The sequence below is a fragment of the Rousettus aegyptiacus genome, unplaced genomic scaffold (genome assembly GCF_014176215.1).
Source record: "Rousettus aegyptiacus isolate mRouAeg1 unplaced genomic scaffold, mRouAeg1.p scaffold_m13_p_2, whole genome shotgun sequence".
NCBI classification, from domain to species: Eukaryota; Metazoa; Chordata; class Mammalia; order Chiroptera; family Pteropodidae; genus Rousettus; species Rousettus aegyptiacus.
Genome location: NW_023416295.1, coordinates 137590232 through 137614860, shown reverse-complemented (window position 1 = coordinate 137614860; position 24629 = coordinate 137590232). Strand labels below are relative to the sequence as shown.

The 24629-nt window shown below is 46.7% G+C and overlaps 1 protein-coding gene across 1 annotated transcript in view; it reads left to right on the top strand.

Annotated features, from left to right (window-relative positions):
* LOC107514218 (mucin-19) overlaps positions 1-24629 on the top strand; it is a 108557-nt gene that overhangs the window by 50090 nt on the left and 33838 nt on the right. Inside the window, exons 39-44 of the mRNA XM_036235866.1 lie at positions 131-229; positions 513-587; positions 2688-2783; positions 2997-3095; positions 3404-3469; positions 12000-12172. Of these exons, the coding sequence (XP_036091759.1) occupies positions 131-229; positions 513-587; positions 2688-2783; positions 2997-3095; positions 3404-3469; positions 12000-12172 (608 nt within the window). The remainder of the gene's footprint in view (positions 1-130; positions 230-512; positions 588-2687; positions 2784-2996; positions 3096-3403; positions 3470-11999; positions 12173-24629) is intronic.

Sequence of the window (24629 nt, the reverse complement as noted above, 5' to 3'; positions counted from 1 at the left end):
ACTCAGGGCAGAAATCACTGGATTCTTGATTTTATTTTCTATGGTAGGAATTGATTGAACAGTTAAGCCACTATTGATAATAAAATCCAAGTATACTTGAAATGAAAAGTTAATTTTCTGTTTTTCTCAGGTGTTACAGGAACTTCGTTTCCTGTTACCTCCACAGCTGGAAGTACAGGCGTAACAGAAGTAGTGGGCCCCCTCTTTACTAGTCCTTGGCACATATCAGGTAAATTAAATTCAGAACAAAGTACATAGTCACAGCTAAGCAACGGGTTGCAGGCAGTACTGGTTGTTACAGAATTATACAAAATAATGATGTCTAACTTAGGTGTAACATCAGATGTAGGTATTCTTTATATATAATAAAATGTAGAGTCTTTAGATTTTTCAAAGTTGCTTTCCTAAAGTATATCACATTGTTAAAATTCTATACACTCATTATCCGGAAGGATGATGGTACCCATGCACATTTTTTTAGCAGGTGTTTGTTTTTATTTTATCTTCATCAGGGAAAACTAGAGGATCACCAAATATAACCACAGGAAATAAAAATAGAACCACAAGTGACACAGGCTTCAGAAATGGTGAGACCAAGAAATAAGTCAAATGCTATTTCTTCCATAGCTTTCTTCCCAAGTGCTTCTTCTTTTCAAGCTAGGAACAAATATACAACTTTAGATCACTTGGGTCCAGTGTCAGTGCTATGTCACCTGAATAGCTTTGGGAAAATATTCAATAATTAATCTTAACATATTAATAAAATATTAGTGATATATTTCTGTGTACACTAAAATTTCTGAATTATGCTTAAATATATAACACGTGACTTAATACACATTAATACCATGATAGTTGGTCTCTTTATTGTCATAAGAAAGAAAATAATAAAAGGTCTAAAAACTGGCAGAATTACGATTAGAACCCAGAATACTTAGCCGTCTCTTTAATAGCTCCACAGTTCCCTGATCTGTGCATAAAAACAGAGTTCTAAAAATAGCCAAATGAGAAAATGCTTGCCCTTGTGCACCATTGACCAAAGTTCAAGAATTGTTAGTTTCATGAATAAAACATTATTGATATTCTGTAAGCATAGGTAATTTCAATGAAAAAAAAAGAAAACAGCCCTTAGTTCATCCCTACTTCTTATGCAGTCAGTTGATAATTTTAAGTACCTCTTATATTTTCTCTCCTCTGCATCACATTTGCCTCTGCTTCTGCTCAGGTGTTAAACATTTTCTACCTGATCTCTCTGGTCATCCACCTAGCTCACCTTTCCTTAACAGCGTTGTTCAAAGTGTAGTCCCCAAACCAACATTATCAACGTCTCCTGAGAACTTTTCAGAAATGCGAATTTTGGGGCCCACTTCCTAGAATCAGAAGCTCTTGGTGTGGAAACTAACACAGTATATGAACAAGCACTTCAGGCAAAATCGATGCTTATTAAAGTCGAGAACATTTCCACTCTTTCTCTACTTCCCTCCCAATTTACACTTTGGTCAATGCTATAGGCCAGAATGGACTTCCCAAAACTCATCTATCATCATGTCACTCCACTGCTTAAAATTCTTCAATTGTTCAGATTGTTTTTAGGATAAATAAAAATTCCTTTCCATGTCATTTAAAAGCCATATATTTAGAGTGTACATGGGACTTCTCTTTATGCCTTTACTAACTAATTCATGGTCTGACTTTTTTTTCTACATTTATTTTCCCTTAGCAAATTTCTTAATTTAAAATTTATGTTTTGTATGCTTTTTGGAATTATGTATAATTTACATAAAAATATTATGTTAAAAGATATAATCCAGCAGTCCCCAACCTTTTTGGCACCAGGGACGGGTGTTCCTATGAGAATCTAATGCCTGATGATCTGAAGTGGAGCTGAGGTGGTGATGCTAGAGCTGGGGAGCAGCTGCAAATATAAATGAAATTCGCTAGCTTGTAACACTCACCTCTGCTATGAGGCCTGGTTACTAACAGGCCATGGACTGGTATACCTCTTCACCCTGGAGGTTGGGGACCTCAAATAATCTACAGTAGTGCAAATTAAGAAACTGGTTAATTCCAATTAGATCAGTGAGCTGATTTAAATTTTAAGGTGATGACTGTTTAGTTTATATTTGAATTGGAATTATTTGAGCAATAATGACAAGTCAATCGGTTATCTATTTTAGTTATCAGACAGTAAGTACAATGTTTTTAAACAGAGCTGGTGAAAGTTTGGTCCACAAATGAGTGCCATCCAGAACTGTTTGTTACTGGTCCATGAAAAAACTGAAACAGAGAATAGACATTTAGAAATAGTGATTTAACACATCGATTTTATATCTGTTGAACAGAAGCTTATGCTTTGGTGATTTTCTTTAAAAAAAATTTTTTTTTTCTTTCATGACATTTTCCCAAAACATCAATATAGGACAATATTGGAAATTTTATAATATTGCTCTCATTTACCACAGATTGTTTAAGAAGCAAAGGTTAGAGTATAAACTCTGGGTTTAGACTGCCTGGGTTTGGCTCCTGAATCTACAGCCAACCAGCTGGGTGACCTGGAGAAAGTCACTTAACCACATCTGTTACATAGGAATAATAATATTACCTTCCTTAGAGGGTTTTTATAACAATAAATGAGTGGATTTGTGTCTAGGATATTTTTTAAACTGCTATTTTTTTTTTTTTTTCAGTTGGAACAGGAGGCCCTACTGCACCACCAATAGAAAGTACGGCAGACAGCACACCCTGGGAACCAAGCACAGGAACAACAAATGCAGGAAAATCAGGCAAGTCAGGATGTACATTTTAGCACCTATTAAATGGCACTGAACGTATTATAGGTTGAACTATAAAGTAAGCTGTGTATAGTATTAGACCATCTAGCTGCAGAAATCCTGGAGATTGTTTAAAGATTTCTTACATATTCTGTCACATTAGGAGTGATATGTAGAATCCTACAACTCTAAAAGTAATGCCCCCCTTCCTTGCTGTTATTTCAGGGACCTCAGAAGTATCAAAGGACTTCACAACAGCCCCTAGGAGTAAAAGCACCAGTGGAGACTCAACTGCCGCAGTCACAACATCGGAAGGCAGAGCAGGTATGGAAATACAGGTTCTGAAGCATCTTCTTACTAACCTTAGAGAAGTCACCAGGGGCTTCTATTGTTGTTAGTAAATGCCCATGCCCATATTCATGACTTCACCATCCCTACATTAATGGGCTTAATAGCACTGTTTCTCTAACATCAGCTATGAGGTGACTTAGAGCAAAGAATGTTATGTTTCAGATTCCAAGACTCCTCCTGCCTTAGAACTTCTGAGGCTGTGAGTCTGGAGTGGGGCTGAAGTTATTTGCTAACTCTGGCAACCCCAGTGTGGACTGAGCACCACTGTTCTTTTCAATTAGGAACAACTGGAGGGGAAAATGCAACCACAACTGGAGCTACTGGTGAAAACACTTCTGGAGCATCAGGTATTGAAAGAATATAATCAGAATAAATCTAGACAATAGAAATGTGCTATATTTACTTAAAATGTTGTCAGAGACAAGGTTTCCTGGGGGAATTTAATTATTGCTGTTCGTATCATTTCAAAACTAAAGGTCAGAAATAAATCAAAAGCTATTTATTATGTTCATTGCATCATCATGCTTGGTGCGGTAGAGAAGATAAGAGCAGAGTAAGGACTTCTTCTCTTAGAACTTGCTTTTTGAGAGAGAGAGATGAATATTTATATACATGTAAAGGCAAAAACCATGCAAGGCAGAAGGTAATCAGCCAAGGAAATGTGACAAGAGTTGGAGTAGGAACTCAAGAGGAAATTCTAATAAGAGAACTGATTAGTTGGGGTTAAAAACAACAGAATCATTCCATTTGAAAAAAAAAGATACTATGGTCAGTGCACTATAACTATGTCTATATGCTTTAATTTGAGCAAAAACTCAAAACATAAGTACACTGAATAAAATTTTAGGGATATATTTAATTTCAGAGAAATAAAGGACAGTCATATTTCAAGTGTTAGGGAGGAGAATTGAAAACAAAATCTTCCAACTCGGAGACCCTGTCCACAAAACAAAGTTTTATTATTGAATAAGCATTAAACAAGAAAATGATACAAATCACAGGCAATTTGCTAAGCTATTGTAAAGACAGAAATCTCTCCAAGCAGACATATATGTTCTCAGGAAAAACGATAACTGGTCCTCAAGCTACAGGACTTGACAGCATTTATTACACATAGTTGCTCTTAAATTCGCCTGGTAATTGGAGTGACCATTTGGTTAGTTAATAGGTTTTTTGCAAAGAGAAAATAAACTTCTCCTATCTTGCAGACAAGAGGAAGTTTTGTAAACAGAGGAAGATAAGAGAAACTTTTCCCTAGATGTTTAAATTTCAAAGAGATAATGTCCAGGTCCAGGAGAAAGACAATCTTGTGCCATTATAATGGCAAAAGGTCTGTTTAGTTTTGTAAAAGATTTACGTAAATTTCAAAGATCTAGAGAAAGAACTTAAAATTTCAAATTTTTTAGGGGAAATGCTCTAAGAAAAGGAAGGGGAAATCTCTAATTTTCAACAGAGAGAATTAAGCCTCTCATTTAAAATTTTAGTTTTTCTTATACAAACCATCCTCAGAAATTGATCAGTTTTATATTTTAATTAGCTAAGCTTTTGCTTGTTTCTATTATAAAATTAAGCCATTCTGGGATATCGCTTGGAGCAACTCTTGAAGCTAGAGGTGGCAGCATCCCTGGGCAACCAAGTGCTAGCCCTTTTCCTGTTTGCCCCGAGATAACTGACAGGATTATAGTCCTAACCTTACTCTCAGAGTTTGCCATTAGACATCTCACTTTTATTATTTTTGCCTTGCTCTAGTATATCAATAACCTTTGGAAACAAATGACATCATTCTATGTATAGCATTCTATTTTTAGTAGTTCTATTGCTGAAAATGTCAAATCCTAGAAGTGCAGCTCATTCTTATGAGAGCTGCACCTTCTTTTTTTTTTTCTAAATGAGAAAAAGGCTAGGTCCACAAATCCTGGGAAATCAGATAAGTCTCGACCTGACTTTTCAGCTATTCCCAACCATACTGCCCCCAGCAGGATGTGATCTGGTCTAAAGATTGGATTAATGCTCTTAGATTTGAGTATTATATAAGCTCAAATAACCAATGGGGAAAAAAAGGAGTCAGGAAAATAGTAGTTACATACATTTGAATCTACACGTACCTCTTTCTACAAACAGATATCAACACAGTGAATATCAACATAGAGCCCATACTTAGAGTTTTTAAAGGCAGCAGAGAAGACTAAGACCAGGAAATGTGGCTCTGGAGTTTACAGTGGAGCTGAGATTTAGGTCAGGGAATGCTAGAAGAAAGGGAAGTAGAGATAAGTGCTTAATAGTGGCAGAACGCAGTATCAACTAGGCTTCACTCCCTAAGGCAAGGGCCCCACCCCGAATAGAGAATACTGAGAAAAACTGAGACCTGGCACATATGAGCATTGTGGATGTGGAATTGAAAGAAAACATGACTGGAAAGTTCATGGAATGAGAACTGGCAGTCTTGGGAAGGCACTTGACCACTTGTCAAGGAGAGGGAGGAGTATTGGAAAATGGAGGAATCCTTAGAACTTGAATGTCGGTGGAGAAAGAAAAAAATATTTAAAGCCAAGGGTCTCAAGAAAACAGGATAATTAAGAATTAGAAGACAGGGAAAGTTGCTACTTAGAAAACAAGCATCTTCACCCTAACAATATAAGAGGAAGCCCTTGATCTGAGAAATTTAGTGAGCCACACCAAAGCCTCTCTGCTGCCCACTACATAGGATCTCCTGCTATTGCTGTTTCAGGAAAATCCAATGTAAAAACATGAAAAATAAAAATTGTATTATCTGTAGAAAGCTGTTCCTTTGTATACATTTTCAGAAATTTGCATCAATAGCAAGCAAATTCTAAAAATTTAATCAGGAAGCAGTGTTACAGAACAGAAAGAGTATTCATCCACCAGGCACCAGCAGAGCCAAACACTAAACAATGAGAATTGCAGTGGAGAAAGGTTGGCTATTTTGTTATGAATGGCACCGTCCAGCAGAGGAGGGCTAATACTCAAAACCCCAAACTCCCAAATTGCACGTAAGCTACAGATGATATAGGGCAAAATCATAAGACACTGTGGGTTAGATGTTTGGGGTCATGCTGGGAGCTGATTGGTCAGAGGTGAAGTAAAGGTAATGAATCATTTTCAGGTCTTGAGGACAGTTCTGAGTTCCAATCCAGTTTCTCTCTGTCCAGTCTCATGGGAAAGTAGCCAGGGGGTTGCTCCACCTTAGGACTCAAGAACTGAAACAAAGCTTAGGTCAGGATGTTATCATTAGCCTGCGAGTTTCATAACCGATGACCATTAGTCAGGTCCAGGTTATTATCTTCTGCTGCTTCCAGGGTTACCGATTAGCAGGGTAGAAAGATAGGTCTCTGAGGTGTATAGATTAATAGATGATAGATGATAGATAGATATGATTTCTAGAGCTAGGATTTAAAACCAAATTTAATCAAAGTCATAAGGCTCCTTGGTTTCAGCAGAGGAATACCAAAACATAACATTAACATGAATTTCAAATAAAGAACCACCTGCAGATATAGAGAGACATCATAATTATAAATTAAAAAAATTCAGGCTAAAAATAGATAAACAGTAAGACTATGTTAGTTGGAATTGATAAAAACCCAGGAGAGAGGTTGAAAAAAAATTACCTCAAAAGTAAAGACAAAATAACAAAATATCCAATAGAGAGTAAGACTGAATGTACAGCAAATGATTAGAGCATAAAATTGAGAAGAGCCCTGCCACCCCCCACCCAAATCACAGACATTTTTAGAAAAGATAAGTGAATCAGAGTAGGATGTAGTTATAGGAAACAGACAAAAGTATTTAACGTACATATTATTGCAGTTTCTGGAGAAGAAAAAACAATGAAACAAATGTTTACTTAAATATTTAATATTTAATTAAAACCGTAAATTAGTACAAGTTTCTTGCAATTAAAAAAAAAAAAGACCTAAATCTATATGTTAAAATAACCTACCATATACCTGGAAGAATTAATCTAGAATCATCAATTCTGTGACTTACCTTTGGAAACTGTTAGACTGGAAAGAAATTCTCCAGACTTTGAGGCAAAAAGACAAATTATTTTTTTAAAAAAGGAAAGAAAGAAACAAACAAACAAAATCAGGTTAGCACCAGACTTGTCAAGAACAAAGTAACATTTTTAAGATACCCAGGGAAGGAGAATGTGGACCAAGGGTTTTATATCCAGCTAAGTGTAGATCAAATATCAAAGCTACAGGAAAATAGTTTAAAACAGGAAAGAACTCAGGGAATTATGTACTCATGAGCCCTTCATAATAAAATCACTAGAGGATGAATGTGGAACAACAAAGGAATGCTTTAAAAATTAACAAAAAGATTATAGTCCTGATTTTAACTTAGCTCTAAAACTAGAATAAAGGTTGAAAGGCAGAAGAAAAATCCATAAATGTTACCTATTTGACCAAGTAAAAATATGACATCGATAAGTAGATAGACAGGAATAAGAAAGAAGATGACATAAGCATATTGATTAGGTAACAGATAGTGGTCAAATTACTTAAAGTTCATGAACCAAATTAAGAAAAGGTTAAGTTTATTAAAGAGTAAAAAAATAAGCATTAAGAAATAAAATGGTATTTACTTACATTGGGAAGTACAGAATAGGAAGAGGAGAAGGGAAGAAGAAATCTTAGGTGAAATTCATTGCTTCTCCAAGGGGAGAAACTAGCTGAAAGAAAATTGAGAAGATGCTAATGGGGTTATATAAAAACATTATGGTAAAATTATAACCTTTCTATCAAAGGAGAAATAGCAAAAATAAAAAAAGAGCACTATAAGAGTTTGAATATCAAAAGACAAATGGCCAAAACTAGAATCCAAAAGTACATTAAAATAATTTAAATAATAATTTCCATTAATTTTTAGTAAAATTTTTTCAAAATTATGAAATCTATTAATATAGTTTGCATACTACTAGATCTAAGAAATAAAAACAGCTAGTTATCTATATAGAAGCTAAAAAGGCACTTGATAAACATGTAATAACCATTTCAGATAAGGAAAAAACACCCCAAAATAAGCAACCTGCTCAAGTAGTATCCATAGGTAAACATTGCTCCTAGAATCAATATCATGCAATTAAGTGAGCAAATCACTTAACTCTATAACCTCAGCTTTCTTATCTGCAAAAGTGGACAATATAATCTATTAAGTGGGATTGTGGTGAGGATTCAATGAAATAATGAATAAATTTATGTCGAAGCACATTGTTTGAAATGGATTAAAAAACTATAATTATTGCTGATATAGAAAAGCAGGCATTCTGTAGTCTTTAGGTGGAAGTTAATTTAAGTCAGAATCGGTTACCTCATAGTTTAAGAAATTCTGTGAATGAGCCCTTTCCATTTTTTCCTTTATAACAGGTACACCTGGAATATCAGGTGGTGCAATTGGTGTAGGTGAAAGTACACCTGGGTCACCCAGCAGTGGGACTACAAATTCTTCAAATAAACTAGGCGAGATTAGCTAAACACCAAAAAGTCACCAAATCCGAGTTGGTATACTTGTATAAAAATGCTGTTCGATAGAATGTTTATTTAATTGAAAGTATTTCCTGCTGAAAATCAGAGCACTGCAATTCAAATGTTGTATGAGTCAATTAAGCAGATTGTGATTAAATTCTTTGTTATTTAGCATTTATGTACTATTAGGGTATCAACTAGTGTGAACCATAATGTCACAGATGACAGTGACCTGACAGTTCAGATATTCTCCATTACTAAACAAAGCTTAGGTAGCATTTTAAATTTGATATTTTTATATGGCCAATTTAGAAATCACCAGAATATTACTTGATACAACCATAGTGGAGTTAAGTAAAAAGTAATAGTGATAATCTAATATTTCTTCTTATATTTGGTCCTTAAATAATGTTTTTGAGTTAGGGACTTCTTTTGAGTTACAAACTTTGCTCATCCAGATAGTTACATTTCTTACCTAAGGTCTGCATTGCTCTACACAAAATCACTTAGACAATCAGCAAAAATGAATATAGGTTAAAAGTACTACATAATTACAAGCTGATATGTGAGCTATTTTTGCATTTCATTAATTGATAATATAATTTTTCCATAATAAAATATTTAAGAGTTCGATAAACTATTTTATTTTTGGTTATTAAAAGGTTATTAGGCAGCAACAAGGATTTCACATTTCAAGTTAGAAATTTTCTTTTTTATTTTTTAGAAAAAACTACCTTTAGTATTAGAAATATTTTTGTGGTTCTTTAATATTAGAAAATGTTATAATTGAAAATATTAACATAAGTTCTTTATTGAACAGAAAAATGATCTAGAACCTGGACGATCAGCTTTCCCAATTTCTGAGACAATTTAATAAATAGCTGGCTTTTGAATTGTCTAAAAATTTAGAAAAGAGTTTGCTTTCTAAAGTCTCTACACATTGGTTTATAAATGCCTTCTTTTCTAGAATTTGCAAGTATGCTATACTTAATTTGCTCAAAGTTCACCTGTAGGGGAAATATGTAAATTATGAAATGAGTGTTCTTACCCCTTACTATACAATGTTTGTGCCTCATAATACTTAACTCCTTTCAAAGGGCAAAAGATATAGACTAAAAATAAATAAGTAAATAGGATTAGTAAATATTTCTCATGAAATAGGCAAAAACATGTACTTGGAAAAATATATTTGGTAGAATAAAAAAATACTTTTTTATTCCTTGTTTTTTACTGGGAATATTGAATACAACTTAACTGATAAAATAAAGATATGAGGCAGTCATTAACCATCATATAATATCATTCGTGAGTCATCTTGATCCATTTTAGCAAAAATAAAAATGATAATCAAAAATAAGATCACTAAGTATAAAGTGGACAAAATGTTTTCACATCTATTTACTTATTTGAATCACAGAACCACTCTGCAATTGTCAATATGTTACTAATTATTCAAATTTTATACATGAATACATGGAGTGTGTTTACTCCGGTCACAGGATGAGTATATTGTGGGGCCAGAACAGGGCCTAAATTGTTGATTCTCTATCCAGTCCTTCTCCATTACTAAATGAGCCACTAATATTATGTATTTCTGTCAAAACTAGAGAAATGTCTTGCTACTTTGTCTATTTTTAGTTTATGGGTATTACCAGTGCTTAGCTAAGTGCCTGACTTGATAAATATCTGGTGAATATTTGGTGAATAACTAAGTAAATGATCAGGACCTGGTAAAGGATCAAAAGGCTTTATTCTTATAAATGAGATAAAATAACAGGCTATGGGAAATAGAATCTTTTGGAAGTTTTAGCAAACTGGGAGGAAGTAGGCAATTTGCTGCTACACCCATGTAGTGGAGCTTTTTTGGAAGCATGCTGCCACACACACACCACTGTGTAGATTCGTGTCTCTACAAATTCAAGGTTTCTATCCTCTTCTGGTCCCTTAGTGGAAATGCTTGATGTTAGGATCTCAGATCGAGAGCATTCTGGATTATGTTAAATTGTTGCCGCATAGTCCCATTAAGTCTAGAAGAGGTAGAAGCATTTTATAAAATACTAAGTAAGACAAGTGGAAGTGGTTGTATAATCTGTAGGAAGTAAGTTAGGTAAGAGAAACTTTTGAAGACGCTTTGAAGGCAAATTTTCAAATGTATCTCCATTCTTGGCTTCTCTGGAACTCTAGATTTATGTTTAATTGCTAACTTGACATTTCTTTTTGGATGCCTAATAGGCATCTCAGATTTAACATGACCTAAATGGAATTCTTGATTTACTTTCATATGTGCACCTGTTCTTCAGTCCTCTGCATATAAATAAATGGTACCATCATGGAGTCAATTTACTCAGAAAGAAATTTTAGTTATCCTTGATGTCTTTGTTCTTTTTATTTTGTATTTCCCACATACAAACAAGACTTGTTAATGCTATTACTAAAACAATTCCTGAACCTATCCACTGTTCTCAATCTCCTTTATTATTACTGTAGCCCAAGGCAATCATGAATATTTGGGTTTCTGGAATCTTTTCTTACCTGTCTTTCAACTTCTATTATGCACCCTTTGCCATATATTCTCTACAGAGTTAAAAGAGGAATTTTAAATATATATAAATCTATCACTCCTTACAAAAAAATTGTATTCAATTACATTTTTAAAAAAAGTCTAGATTCCCTCGCCTTTTTCACAATAACTTGCGCAGTCCAATGTATATATCTTCACCTTCTAAAGTTCTCCTCTGACTTCCCATGACACATATATTGAACATATAGTTCTGCTTCTCTAGTACAAGTAATTCATTTCATCCTTATAGCTTTTGTAGCATCTGTCCCGACTGCCTATAATGATATTTCCTCAGTTTCCTATAGCTGGATAACATTGCTAGCTAGGCAGTCAAACATAAAATCCCACTTGCCCATAATCATTTATGTTAGTCCTCAGGTGCTTTATCGTTTCCAAATTTTATAGTTTCGTTGGATAAAAATTTCATTTATTTATTTACTTGTCCACGATAAATACTAGACTTCTCGGGGGTACAGAGAACTATTTGCTTAATAGCTATATCTCAGAAGAGTTACTTAAAATCTTTATCCTTTAATTTCTCCTAAGTTAAAGGAAAAGTAATACTACATATGTTATAAGGTCATTCTGATGATAAAAGAAAGAATGCTTTTAACCTGTGGAAAAATTACATGACATATTAGATATTATATATGTTAAAAAATACACCTAAAATATTCCAATGAAAGATATAAAATGTATAAACTGATTCCAGAGATGAAGATGTTTGAGAGCTAGAGTAGTGTAAAACAAGCAGCAAGAGCCATTGAGATAATCATGGACCAACAGAGCATAAACATAACATTGTATTTTTACTATATATTTTGACAGAGAAAACTGAGTCAGAAACTATAACATTATACACCACAAGATCACCAGCTAAAAGATCCACGATAGCTACAATAAGTGGAGTAGAGCCATCGACAGCAGCAACAGAATCATCATCCGCACGTTCCGAGGCCGCTAGTCCCTCGGCTGCAGCTTCCGGGACTGCTGCTTCCTCCACTGGAGGCTCGCAAGCCACTGGAGCATCTTCCGTGGGCGTAGGCACAACGAGGTCAGGAGCCGGAGCATCGGAGACCACAAGAGCATCAGCTGGAGGATCCACGGGAGTTACATCATCTGCTGTAGGGTCAGGGACAACAGAGTCATCATCATCATCTCAGAGTTCAGGGACAACTAGCCCCTCGACTGCAGGATCAAGCACAGCTGGATCATCATCACCTGGAGTATCGCAAGCAACTGGACCATCTTCCGGAGGGACGGCAACTACAGGGTCAGCAGCGGGAGGCTCCACGGGAACTAAAGCATCTGTTGTAGGTGCAGGCACGACAGAGTCATCCTCTGCAAGCTCGGGGACCACTAGATCCTCATCCGCAGGTTCAGGGACATCTGGGTCATCACCTGGAGTATCGCAAGCGACCGGACCGTCTTCCGGGGCCACAGCGACAACGACGTCAGGGGCCGGAGCATCGGAGACCACAAGAGCATCAGCTGCAGGGTCCACAGTAGCTACGTCAGGTGCTGTAGAGCCGTCGACAGCAGCAACAGAATCATCATCCGCACGTTCCGAGGCCGCTAGTCCCTCGGCTGCAGCTTCCGGGACTGCTGCTTCCTCCACTGGAGGCTCGCAAGCCACTGGAGCATCTTCCGTGGGCGTAGGCACAACGAGGTCAGGAGCCGGAGCATCGGAGACCACAAGAGCATCAGCTGGAGGATCCACGGGAGTTACATCATCTGCTGTAGGGTCAGGGACAACAGAGTCATCATCATCATCTCAGAGTTCAGGGACAACTAGCCCCTCGACTGCAGGATCAAGCACAGCTGGATCATCATCACCTGGAGTATCGCAAGCAACTGGACCATCTTCCGGAGGGACGGCAACTACAGGGTCAGCAGCGGGAGGCTCCACGGGAACTAAAGCATCTGTTGTAGGTGCAGGCACGACAGAGTCATCCTCTGCAAGCTCGGGGACCACTAGATCCTCATCCGCAGGTTCAGGGACATCTGGGTCATCACCTGGAGTATCGCAAGCGACCGGACCGTCTTCCGGGGCCACAGCGACAACGACGTCAGGGGCCGGAGCATCGGAGACCACAAGAGCATCAGCTGCAGGGTCCACAGTAGCTACGTCAGGTGCTGTAGAGCCGTCGACAGCAGCAACAGAATCATCATCCGCACGTTCCGAGGCCGCTAGTCCCTCGGCTGCAGCTTCCGGGACTGCTGCTTCCTCCACTGGAGGCTCGCAAGCCACTGGAGCATCTTCCGTGGGCGTAGGCACAACGAGGTCAGGAGCCGGAGCATCGGAGACCACAAGAGCATCAGCTGGAGGATCCACGGGAGTTACATCATCTGCTGTAGGGTCAGGGACAACAGAGTCATCATCATCATCTCAGAGTTCAGGGACAACTAGCCCCTCGACTGCAGGATCAAGCACAGCTGGATCATCATCACCTGGAGTATCGCAAGCAACTGGACCATCTTCCGGAGGGACGGCAACTACAGGGTCAGCAGCGGGAGGCTCCACGGGAACTAAAGCATCTGTTGTAGGTGCAGGCACGACAGAGTCATCCTCTGCAAGCTCGGGGACCACTAGATCCTCATCCGCAGGTTCAGGGACATCTGGGTCATCACCTGGAGTATCGCAAGCGACCGGACCGTCTTCCGGGGCCACAGCGACAACGACGTCAGGGGCCGGAGCATCGGAGACCACAAGAGCATCAGCTGCAGGGTCCACAGTAGCTACGTCAGGTGCTGTAGAGCCGTCGACAGCAGCAACAGAATCATCATCCGCACGTTCCGAGGCCGCTAGTCCCTCGGCTGCAGCTTCCGGGACTGCTGCTTCCTCCACTGGAGGCTCGCAAGCCACTGGAGCATCTTCCGTGGGCGTAGGCACAACGAGGTCAGGAGCCGGAGCATCGGAGACCACAAGAGCATCAGCTGGAGGATCCACGGGAGATACATCATCTGCTGTAGGGTCAGGGACAACAGAGTCATCATCATCATCTCAGAGTTCAGGGACAACTAGCCCCTCGACTGCAGGATCAAGCACAGCTGGATCATCATCACCTGGAGTATCGCAAGCAACTGGACCATCTTCCGGAGGGACGGCAACTACAGGGTCAGCAGCGGGAGGCTCCACGGGAACTAAAGCATCTGTTGTAGGTGCAGGCACGACAGAGTCATCCTCTGCAAGCTCGGGGACCACTAGATCCTCATCCGCAGGTTCAGGGACATCTGGGTCATCACCTGGAGTATCGCAAGCGACCGGACCGTCTTCCGGGGCCACAGCGACAACGACGTCAAGGGCCGGAGCATCGGAGACCACAAGAGCGTCAGCTGCAGGGTCCACAGTAGCTACATCAAGTGCTGTAGAGCCGTCGACAGCAGCAACAGAATCATCATCCGCACGTTCCGAGGCCGCTAGTCCCTCGGCTGCAGCTTCCGGGACTGCTGCTTCCTCCACTGGAGGCTCGCAAGCCACTGGAGCATCTTCCGTGGGCGTAGGCACAACGAGGTCAGGAGCCGGAGCATCGGAGACCACAAGAGCATCAGCTGGAGGATCCACGGGAGTTACATCATCTGCTGTAGGGTCAGGGACAACAGAGTCATCATCATCATCTCAGAGTTCAGGGACAACTAGCCCCTCGACTGCAGGATCAAGCACAGCTGGATCATCATCACCTGGAGTATCGCAAGCAACTGGACCATCTTCCGGAGGGACGGCAACTACAGGGTCAGCAGCGGGAGGCTCCACGGGAACTAAAGCATCTGTTGTAGGTGCAGGCACGACAGAGTCATCCTCTGCAAGCTCGGGGACCACTAGATCCTCATCCGCAGGTTCAGGGACATCTGGGTCATCACCTGGAGTATCGCAAGCGACCGGACCGTCTTCCGGGGCCACAGCGACAACGACGTCAGGGGCCGGAGCATCGGAGACCACAAGAGCATCAGCTGCAGGGTCCACAGTAGCTACGTCAGGTGCTGTAGAGCCGTCGACAGCAGCAACAGAATCATCATCCGCACGTTCCGAGGCCGCTAGTCCCTCGGCTGCAGCTTCCGGGACTGCTGCTTCCTCCACTGGAGGCTCGCAAGCCACTGGAGCATCTTCCGTGGGCGTAGGCACAACGAGGTCAGGAGCCGGAGCATCGGAGACCACAAGAGCATCAGCTGGAGGATCCACGGGAGTTACATCATCTGCTGTAGGGTCAGGGACAACAGAGTCATCATCATCATCTCAGAGTTCAGGGACAACTAGCCCCTCGACTGCAGGATCAAGCACAGCTGGATCATCATCACCTGGAGTATCGCAAGCAACTGGACCATCTTCCGGAGGGACGGCAACTACAGGGTCAGCAGCGGGAGGCTCCACGGGAACTAAAGCATCTGTTGTAGGTGCAGGCACGACAGAGTCATCCTCTGCAAGCTCGGGGACCACTAGATCCTCATCCGCAGGTTCAGGGACATCTGGGTCATCACCTGGAGTATCGCAAGCGACCGGACCGTCTTCCGGGGCCACAGCGACAACAACGTCAGGGGCCGGAGCATCGGAGACCACAAGAGCAGTCAGCTGCAGGGTCCACAGTAGCTACGTCAGGTGCTGTAGAGCCGTCGACAGCAGCAACAGAATCATCATCCGCACGTTCCGAGGCCGCTAGTCCCTCGGCTGCAGCTTCCGGGACTGCTGCTTCCTCCACTGGAGGCTCGCAAGCCACTGGAGCATCTTCCGTGGGCGTAGGCACAACGAGGTCAGGAGCCGGAGCATCGGAGACCACAAGAGCATCAGCTGGAGGATCCACGGGAGTTACATCATCTGCTGTAGGGTCAGGGACAACAGAGTCATCATCATCATCTCAGAGTTCAGGGACAACTAGCCCCTCGACTGCAGGATCAAGCACAGCTGGATCATCATCACCTGGAGTATCGCAAGCAACTGGACCATCTTCCGGAGGGACGGCAACTACAGGGTCAGCAGCGGGAGGCTCCACGGGAACTAAAGCATCTGTTGTAGGTGCAGGCACAACAGAGTCATCCTCTGCAAGCTCGGGGACCACTAGATCCTCATCCGCAGGTTCAGGGACATCTGGGTCATCACCTGGAGTATCGCAAGCGACCGGACCGTCTTCCGGGGCCACAGCGACAACGACGTCAGGGCCGGAGCATCGGAGACCACAAGAGCGTCAGCTGCAGGGTCCACAGTAGCTACGTCAAGTGCTGTAGAGCCGTCGACAGCAGCAACAGAATCATCATCCGCACGTTCCGAGGCCGCTAGTCCCTCGGCTGCAGCTTCCGGGACTGCTGCTTCCTCCACTGGAGGCTCGCAAGCCACTGGAGCATCTTCCGTGGGCGTAGGCACAACGAGGTCAGGAGCCGGAGCATCGGAGACCACAAGAGCATCAGCTGGAGGATCCACGGGAGTTACATCATCTGCTGTAGGGTCAGGGACAACAGAGTCATCATCATCATCTCAGAGTTCAGGGACAACTAGCCCCTCGACTGCAGGATCAAGCACAGCTGGATCATCATCACCTGGAGTATCGCAAGCAACTGGACCATCTTCCGGAGGGACGGCAACTACAGGGTCAGCAGCGGGAGGCTCCACGGGAACTAAAGCATCTGTTGTAGGTGCAGGCACGACAGAGTCATCCTCTGCAAGCTCGGGGACCACTAGATCCTCATCCGCAGGTTCAGGGACATCTGGGTCATCACCTGGAGTATCGCAAGCGACCGGACCGTCTTCCGGGGCCACAGCGACAACGACGTCAGGGGCCGGAGCATCGGAGACCACAAGAGCATCAGCTGCAGGGTCCACAGTAGCTACGTCAGGTGCTGTAGAGCCGTCGACAGCAGCAACAGAATCATCATCCGCACGTTCCGAGGCCGCTAGTCCCTCGGCTGCAGCTTCCGGGACTGCTGCTTCCTCCACTGGAGGCTCGCAAGCCACTGGAGCATCTTCCGTGGGCGTAGGCACAACGAGGTCAGGAGCCGGAGCATCGGAGACCACAAGAGCATCAGCTGGAGGATCCACGGGAGTTACATCATCTGCTGTAGGGTCAGGGACAACAGAGTCATCATCATCATCTCAGAGTTCAGGGACAACTAGCCCCTCGACTGCAGGATCAAGCACAGCTGGATCATCATCACCTGGAGTATCGCAAGCAACTGGACCATCTTCCGGAGGGACGGCAACTACAGGGTCAGCAGCGGGAGGCTCCACGGGAACTAAAGCATCTGTTGTAGGTGCAGGCACGACAGAGTCATCCTCTGCAAGCTCGGGGACCACTAGATCCTCATCCGCAGGTTCAGGGACATCTGGGTCATCACCTGGAGTATCGCAAGCGACCGGACCGTCTTCCGGGGCCACAGCGACAACGACGTCAGGGGCCGGAGCATCGGAGACCACAAGAGCATCAGCTGCAGGGTCCACAGTAGCTACGTCAGGTGCTGTAGAGCCGTCGACAGCAGCAACAGAATCATCATCCGCACGTTCCGAGGCCGCTAGTCCCTCGGCTGCAGCTTCCGGGACTGCTGCTTCCTCCACTGGAGGCTCGCAAGCCACTGGAGCATCTTCCGTGGGCGTAGGCACAATGAGGTCAGGAGCCGGAGCATCGGAGACCACAAGAGCATCAGCTGGAGGATCCACGGGAGTTACATCATCTGCTGTAGGAGTCAGGGACAACAGAGTCATCATCATCATCTCAGAGTTCAGGGACAACTAGCCCCTCGACTGCAGGATCAAGCACAGCTGGATCATCATCACCTGGAGTATCGCAAGCAACTGGACCATCTTCCGGAGGGACGGCAACTACAGGGTCAGCAGCGGGAGGCTCCACGGGAACTAAAGCATCTGTTGTAGCTGCAGGCACGACAGAGTCATCCTCTGCAAGCTCGGGGACCACTAGATCCTCATCCGCAGGTTCAGGGACATCTGGGTCATCACCTGGAGTATCGCAAGCGACCGGACCGTCTTCCGGGGCCACAGCGACAACGACGTCAGGGGCCGGAGCATCGGAGACCACAAGAGCATCAGCTGCAGGGTCCACAGTAGCTACGTCAGGTGCTGTAGAGCCGTCGACAGCAGCAACAGAATCATCATCCGCACGTTCCGAGGCCGCTAGTCCCTCGGCTGCAGCTTCCGGGACTGCTGCTTCCTCCACTGGAGGCTCGCAAGCCACTGGAGCATCTTCCGTGGGCGTAGGCACAACGAGGTCAGGAGCCGGAGCATCGGAGACCACAAGAGCATCAGCTGGAGGATCCACGGGAGTTACATCATCTGCTGTAGGGTCAGGGACAACAGAGTCATCATCATCATCTCAGAGTTCAGGGACAACTAGCCCCTCGACTGCAGGATCAAGCACAGCTGGATCATCATCACCTGGAGTATCGCAAGCAACTGGACCATCTTCCGGAGGGACGGCAACTACAGGGTCAGCAGCGGGAGGCTCCACGGGAACTAAAGCATCTGTTGTAGCTGCAGGCACGACAGAGTCATCCTCTGCAAGCTCGGGGACCACTAGATCCTCATCCGCAGGTTCAGGGACATCTGGGTCATCACCTGGAGTATCGCAAGCGACCGGACCGTCTTCCGGGGCCACAGCGACAACGACGTCAGGGGCCGGAGCATCGGAGACCACAAGAGCATCAGCTGCAGGGTCCACAGTAGCTACGTCAGGTGCTGTAGAGCCGTCGACAGCAGCAACAGAATCATCATCCGCACGTTCCGAGGCCGCTAGTCCCTCGGCTGCAGCTTCCGGGACTGCTGCTTCCTCCACTGGAGGCTCGCAAGCCACTGGAGCATCTTCCGTGGGCGTAGGCACAACGAGGTCAGGAGCCGGAGCATCGGAGACCACAAGAGCATCAGCTGGAGGATCCACGGGAGTTACATCATCTGCTGTAGGGTCAGGGACAACAGAGTCATCATCATCATCTCAGAGTTCAGGGACAACTAGCCCCTCGACTGCAGGATCAAGCACAGCTGGATCATCATCACCTGGAGTATCGCAAGCAACTGGACCATCTTCCGGAGGGACGGCAACTACAGGGTCAGCAGCGGGAGGCTCCACGGGAACTAAAGCATCTGTTGTAGGTGCAGGCACGACAGAGTCATCCTCTGCAAGCTCGGGGACCACTAGATCCTCATCCGCAGGTTCAGGGACATCTGGGTCATCACCTGGAGTATCGCAAGCGACCGGACCGTCTTCCGGGGCCACAGCGACAACGACGTCAGGGGCCGGAGCATCGGAGACCACAAGAGCATCAGCTGCAGGGTCCACAGTAGCTACGTCAGGTGCTGTAGAGCCGTCGACAGCAGCAACAGAATCATCATCCGCACGTTCCGAGGCCGCTAGTCCCTCGGCTGCAGCTTCCGGGACTGCTGCTTCCTCCACTGGAGGCTCGCAAGCCACTGGAGCATCTTCCGTGGGCGTAGGCACAACGAGGTCAGGAGCCGGAGCATCGGAGACCACAAGAGCATCAGCTGGAGGATCCACGGGAGTTACATCATCTGCTGTAGGGTCAGGGACAACAGAGTCATCATCATCATCTCAGAGTTCAGGGACAACTAGCCCCTCGACTGCAGGATCAAGCACAGCTGGATCATCATCACCTGGAGTATCGCAAGCAACTGGACCATCTTCCGGAGGGACGGCAACTACAGGGTCAGCAGCGGGAGGCTCCACGGGAACTAAAGCATCTGTTGTAGGTGCAGGCACGACAGAGTCATCCTCTGCAAGCTCGGGGACCACTAGATCCTCATCCGCAGGTTCAGGGACATCTGGGTCATCACCTGGAGTATCGCAAGCGACCGGACCGTCTTCCGGGGCCACAGCGACAACGACGTCAGGGGCCGGAGCATCGGAGACCACAAGAGCATCAGCTGCAGGGTCCACAGTAGCTACGTCAGGTGCTGTAGAGCCGTCGACAGCAGCAACAGAATCATCATCCGCACGTTCCGAGGCCGCTAGTCCCTCGGCTGCAGCTTCCGGGACTGCTGCTTCCTCCACTGGAGGCTCGCAAGCCACTGGAGCATCTTCCGTGGGCGTAGGCACAACGAGGTCAGGAGCCGGAGCATCGGAGACCACAAGAGCATCAGCTGGAGGATCCACGGGAGTTACATCATCTGCTGTAGGGTCAGGGACAACAGAGTCATCATCATCATCTCAGAGTTCAGGGACAACTAGCCCCTCGACTGCAGGATCAAGCACAGCTGGATCATCATCACCTGGAGTATCGCAAGCAACTGGACCATCTTCCGGAGGGACGGCAACTACAGGGTCAGCAGCGGGAGGCTCCACGGGAACTAAAGCATCTGTTGTAGGTGCAGGCACGACAGAGTCATCCTCTGCAAGCTCGGGGACCACTAGATCCTCATCCGCAGGTTCAGGGACATCTGGGTCATCACCTGGAGTATCGCAAGCGACCGGACCGTCTTCCGGGGCCACAGCGACAACGACGTCAGGGGCCGGAGCATCGGAGACCACAAGAGCATCAGCTGCAGGGTCCACAGTAGCTACGTCAGGTGCTGTAGAGCCGTCGACAGCAGCAACAGAATCATCATCCGCACGTTCCGAGGCCGCTAGTCCCTCGGCTGCAGCTTCCGGGACTGCTGCTTCCTCCACTGGAGGCTCGCAAGCCACTGGAGCATCTTCCGTGGGCGTAGGCACAACGAGGTCAGGAGCCGGAGCATCGGAGACCACAAGAGCATCAGCTGGAGGATCCACGGGAGTTACATCATCTGCTGTAGGGTCAGGGACAACAGAGTCATCATCATCATCTCAGAGTTCAGGGACAACTAGCCCCTCGACTGCAGGATCAAGCACAGCTGGATCATCATCACCTGGAGTATCGCAAGCAACTGGACCATCTTCCGGAGGGACGGCAACTACAGGGTCAGCAGCGGGAGGCTCCACGGGAACTAAAGCATCTGTTGTAGGTGCAGGCACGACAGAGTCATCCTCTGCAAGCTCGGGGACCACTAGATCCTCATCCGCAGGTTCAGGGACATCTGGGTCATCACCTGGAGTATCGCAAGCGACCGGACCGTCTTCCGGGGCCACAGCGACAACGACGTCAGGGGCCGGAGCATCGGAGACCACAAGAGCATCAGCTGCAGGGTCCACAGTAGCTACGTCAGGTGCTGTAGAGCCGTCGACAGCAGCAACAGAATCATCATCCGCACGTTCCGAGGCCGCTAGTCCCTCGGCTGCAGCTTCCGGGACTGCTGCTTCCTCCACTGGAGGCTCGCAAGCCACTGGGAGCATCTTCCGTGGGCGTAGGCACAACGAGGTCAGGGAGCCGGAGCATCGGAGACCACAAGAGCATCAGCTGGAGGATCCACGGGAGTTACATCATCTGCTGTAGGGTCAGGGACAACAGAGTCATCATCATCATCTCAGAGTTCAGGGACAACTAGCCCCTCGACTGCAGGATCAAGCACAGCTGGATCATCATCACCTGGAGTATCGCAAGCAACTGGACCATCTTCCGGAGGGACGGCAACTACAGGGTCAGCAGCGGGAGGCTCCACGGGAACTAAAGCATCTGTTGTAGGTGCAGGCACGACAGAGTCATCCTCTGCAAGCTCGGGGGACCACTAGATCCTCATCCGCAGGTTCAGGGACATCTGGGTCATCACCTGGAGTATCGCAAGCGACCGGACCGTCTTCCGGGGCCACAGCGACAACGACGTCAGGGGCCGGAGCATCGGAGACCACAAGAGCATCAGCTGCAGGGTCCACAGTAGCTACGTCAGGTGCTGTAGAGCCGTCGACAGCAGCAACAGAATCATCATCCGCACGTTCCGAGGCCGCTAGTCCCTCGGCTGCAGCTTCCGGGACTGCTGCTTCCTCCACTGGAGGCTCGCAAGCCACTGGAGCATCTTCCGTGGGCGTAGGCACAACGAGGTCAGGAGCCGGAGCATCGGAGACCACAAGAGCATCAGCTGGAGGATCCACGGGAGTTACATCATCTGCTGTAGGGTCAGGGACAACAGAGTCATCATCATCATCTCAGAGTTCAGGGACAACTAGCCCCTCGACTGCAGGATCAAGCACAGCTGGATCATCATCACCTGGAGTATCGCAAGCAACTGGACCATCTTCCGGAGGGACGGCAACTACAGGGTCAGCAGCGGGATGCTCCACGGGAACTAAAGCATCTGTTGTAGGTGCAGGCACGACAGAGTCATCCTCTGCAAGCTCGGGGACCACTAGATCCTCATCCGCAGGTTCAGGGACATCTGGGTCATCACCTGGAGTATCGCAAGCGACCGGACCGTCTTCCGGGGCCACAGCGACAACGACGTCAGGGGCCGGAGCATCGGAGACCACAAGAGCATCAGCTGCAGGGGTCCACAGTAGCTACGTCAGGTGCTGTAGAGCCGTCGACAGCAGCAACAGAATCATCATCCGCACGTTCCGAGGCCGCTAGTCCCTCGGCTGCAGCTTCCGGGACTGCTGCTTCCTCCACTGGAGGCTCGCAAGCCACTGGAGCATCTTCCGTGGGCGTAGGCACAACGAGGTCAGGAGCCGGAGCATCGGAGACCACAAGAGCATCAGCTGGAGGATCACGGGAGTTACATCATCTGCTGTAGGGTCAGGGACAACAGAGTCATCATCATCATCTCAGAGTTCAGGGACAACTAGCCCCTCGACTGCAGGATCAAGCACAGCTGGATCATCATCACCTGGAGTATCGCAAGCAACTGGACCATCTTCCGGAGGGGACGGCAACTACAGGGTCAGCAGCGGGAGGCTCCACGGGAACTAAAGCATCTGTTGTAGGTGCAGGCACGACAGAGTCATCCTCTGCAAGGCTCGGGGACCACTAGATCCTCATCCGCAGGTTCAGGGACATCTGGGTCATCAACCTGGAGTATCGCAAGCGACCGGGACCGTCTTCCGGGGCCACAGCGACAACGACGTCAGGGGCCGGAGCATCGGAGACCACAAGAGCATCAGCTGCAGGGTCCACAGTAGCTACGTCAGGTGCTGTAGAGCCGTCGACAGCAGCAACAGAAATCATCATCCGCAACGTTCCGAGGCCGCTAGTCCCTCGGCTGCAGCTTCCGGGACTGCTGCTTCCTCCACTGGAGGCTCGCAAGCCACTGGAGCATCTTCCGTGGGCGTAGGCACAACGAGGTCAGGAGCCGGAGCATCGGAGACCACAAGAGCATCAGCTGGAGGATCCACGGGAGTTACATCATCTGCTGTAGGGTCAGGGACAACAGAGTCATCATCATCATCTCAGAGTTCAGGGACAACTAGCCCCTCGACTGGCAGGATCAAGCACAGCTGGATCATCATCACCTGGAGTATCGCAAGCAACTGGACCATCTTCCGGAGGGACGGCAACTACAGGGTCAGCAGCGGGAGGCTCCACGGGAACTAAAGCATCTGTTGTAGGTGCAGGCACGACAGAGTCATCCTCTGCAAGCTCGGGGACCACTAGATCCTCATCCGCAGGTTCAGGGACATCTGGGTCATCACCTGGAGTATCGCAAAGCGACCGGACCGTCTTCCGGGGCCACAGCGACAACGACGTCAGGGGCCGGAGCATCGGAGACCACAAGAGCATCAGCTGCAGGGTCCACAGTAGCTACGTCAGGTGCTGTAGAGCCGTCGACAGCAGCAACAGAATCATCATCCGCACGTTCCGAGGCCGCTAGTCCCTCGGCTGCAGCTTCCGGGACTGCTGCTTCCTCCACTGGAGGCTCGCAAGCCACTGGAGCATCTTCCGTTGGGCGTAGGCACAACGAGGTCAGGAGCCGGAGCATCGGAGACCACAAGAGCATCAGCTGGAGGATCCACGGGAGTTACATCATCTGCTGTAGGGTCAGGGACAACAGAGTCATCATCATCATCTCAGAGTTCAGGGACAACTAGCCCCTCGACTGCAGGATCAAGCACAGCTGGATCATCATCACCTGGAGTATCGCAAGCAACTGGACCATCTTCCGGATGGGACGGCAACTACAGGGTCAGCAGCGGGAGGCTCCACGGGAACTAAAGCATCTGTTGTAGGTGCAGGCACGACAGAGTCATCCTCTGCAAGCTCGGGGACCACTAGATCCTCATCCGCAGGTTCAGGGACATCTTGGGTCATCACCTGGAGTATCGCAAGCGACCGGACCGTCTTCCGGGGCCACAGCGACAACGACGTCAGGGGCCGGAGCATCGGAGACCACAAGAGCATCAGCTGCAGGGTCCACAGTAGCTACGTCAGGTGCTGTAGAGCCGTCGACAGCAGCAACAGAATCATCATCCGCACGTTCCGAGGCCGCTAGTCCCTCGGCTGCAGCTTCCGGGACTAGCTGCTTCCTCCACTGGAGGCTCGCAAGCCACTGGAGCATCATTCCGTGGGCGTAGGCACAACGAGGTCAGGAGCCGGAGCATCGGAGACCACAAGAGCATCAGCTGGAGGATCCACGTGAGTTACACTCATCTGCTGTAGGGTCAGGGACAA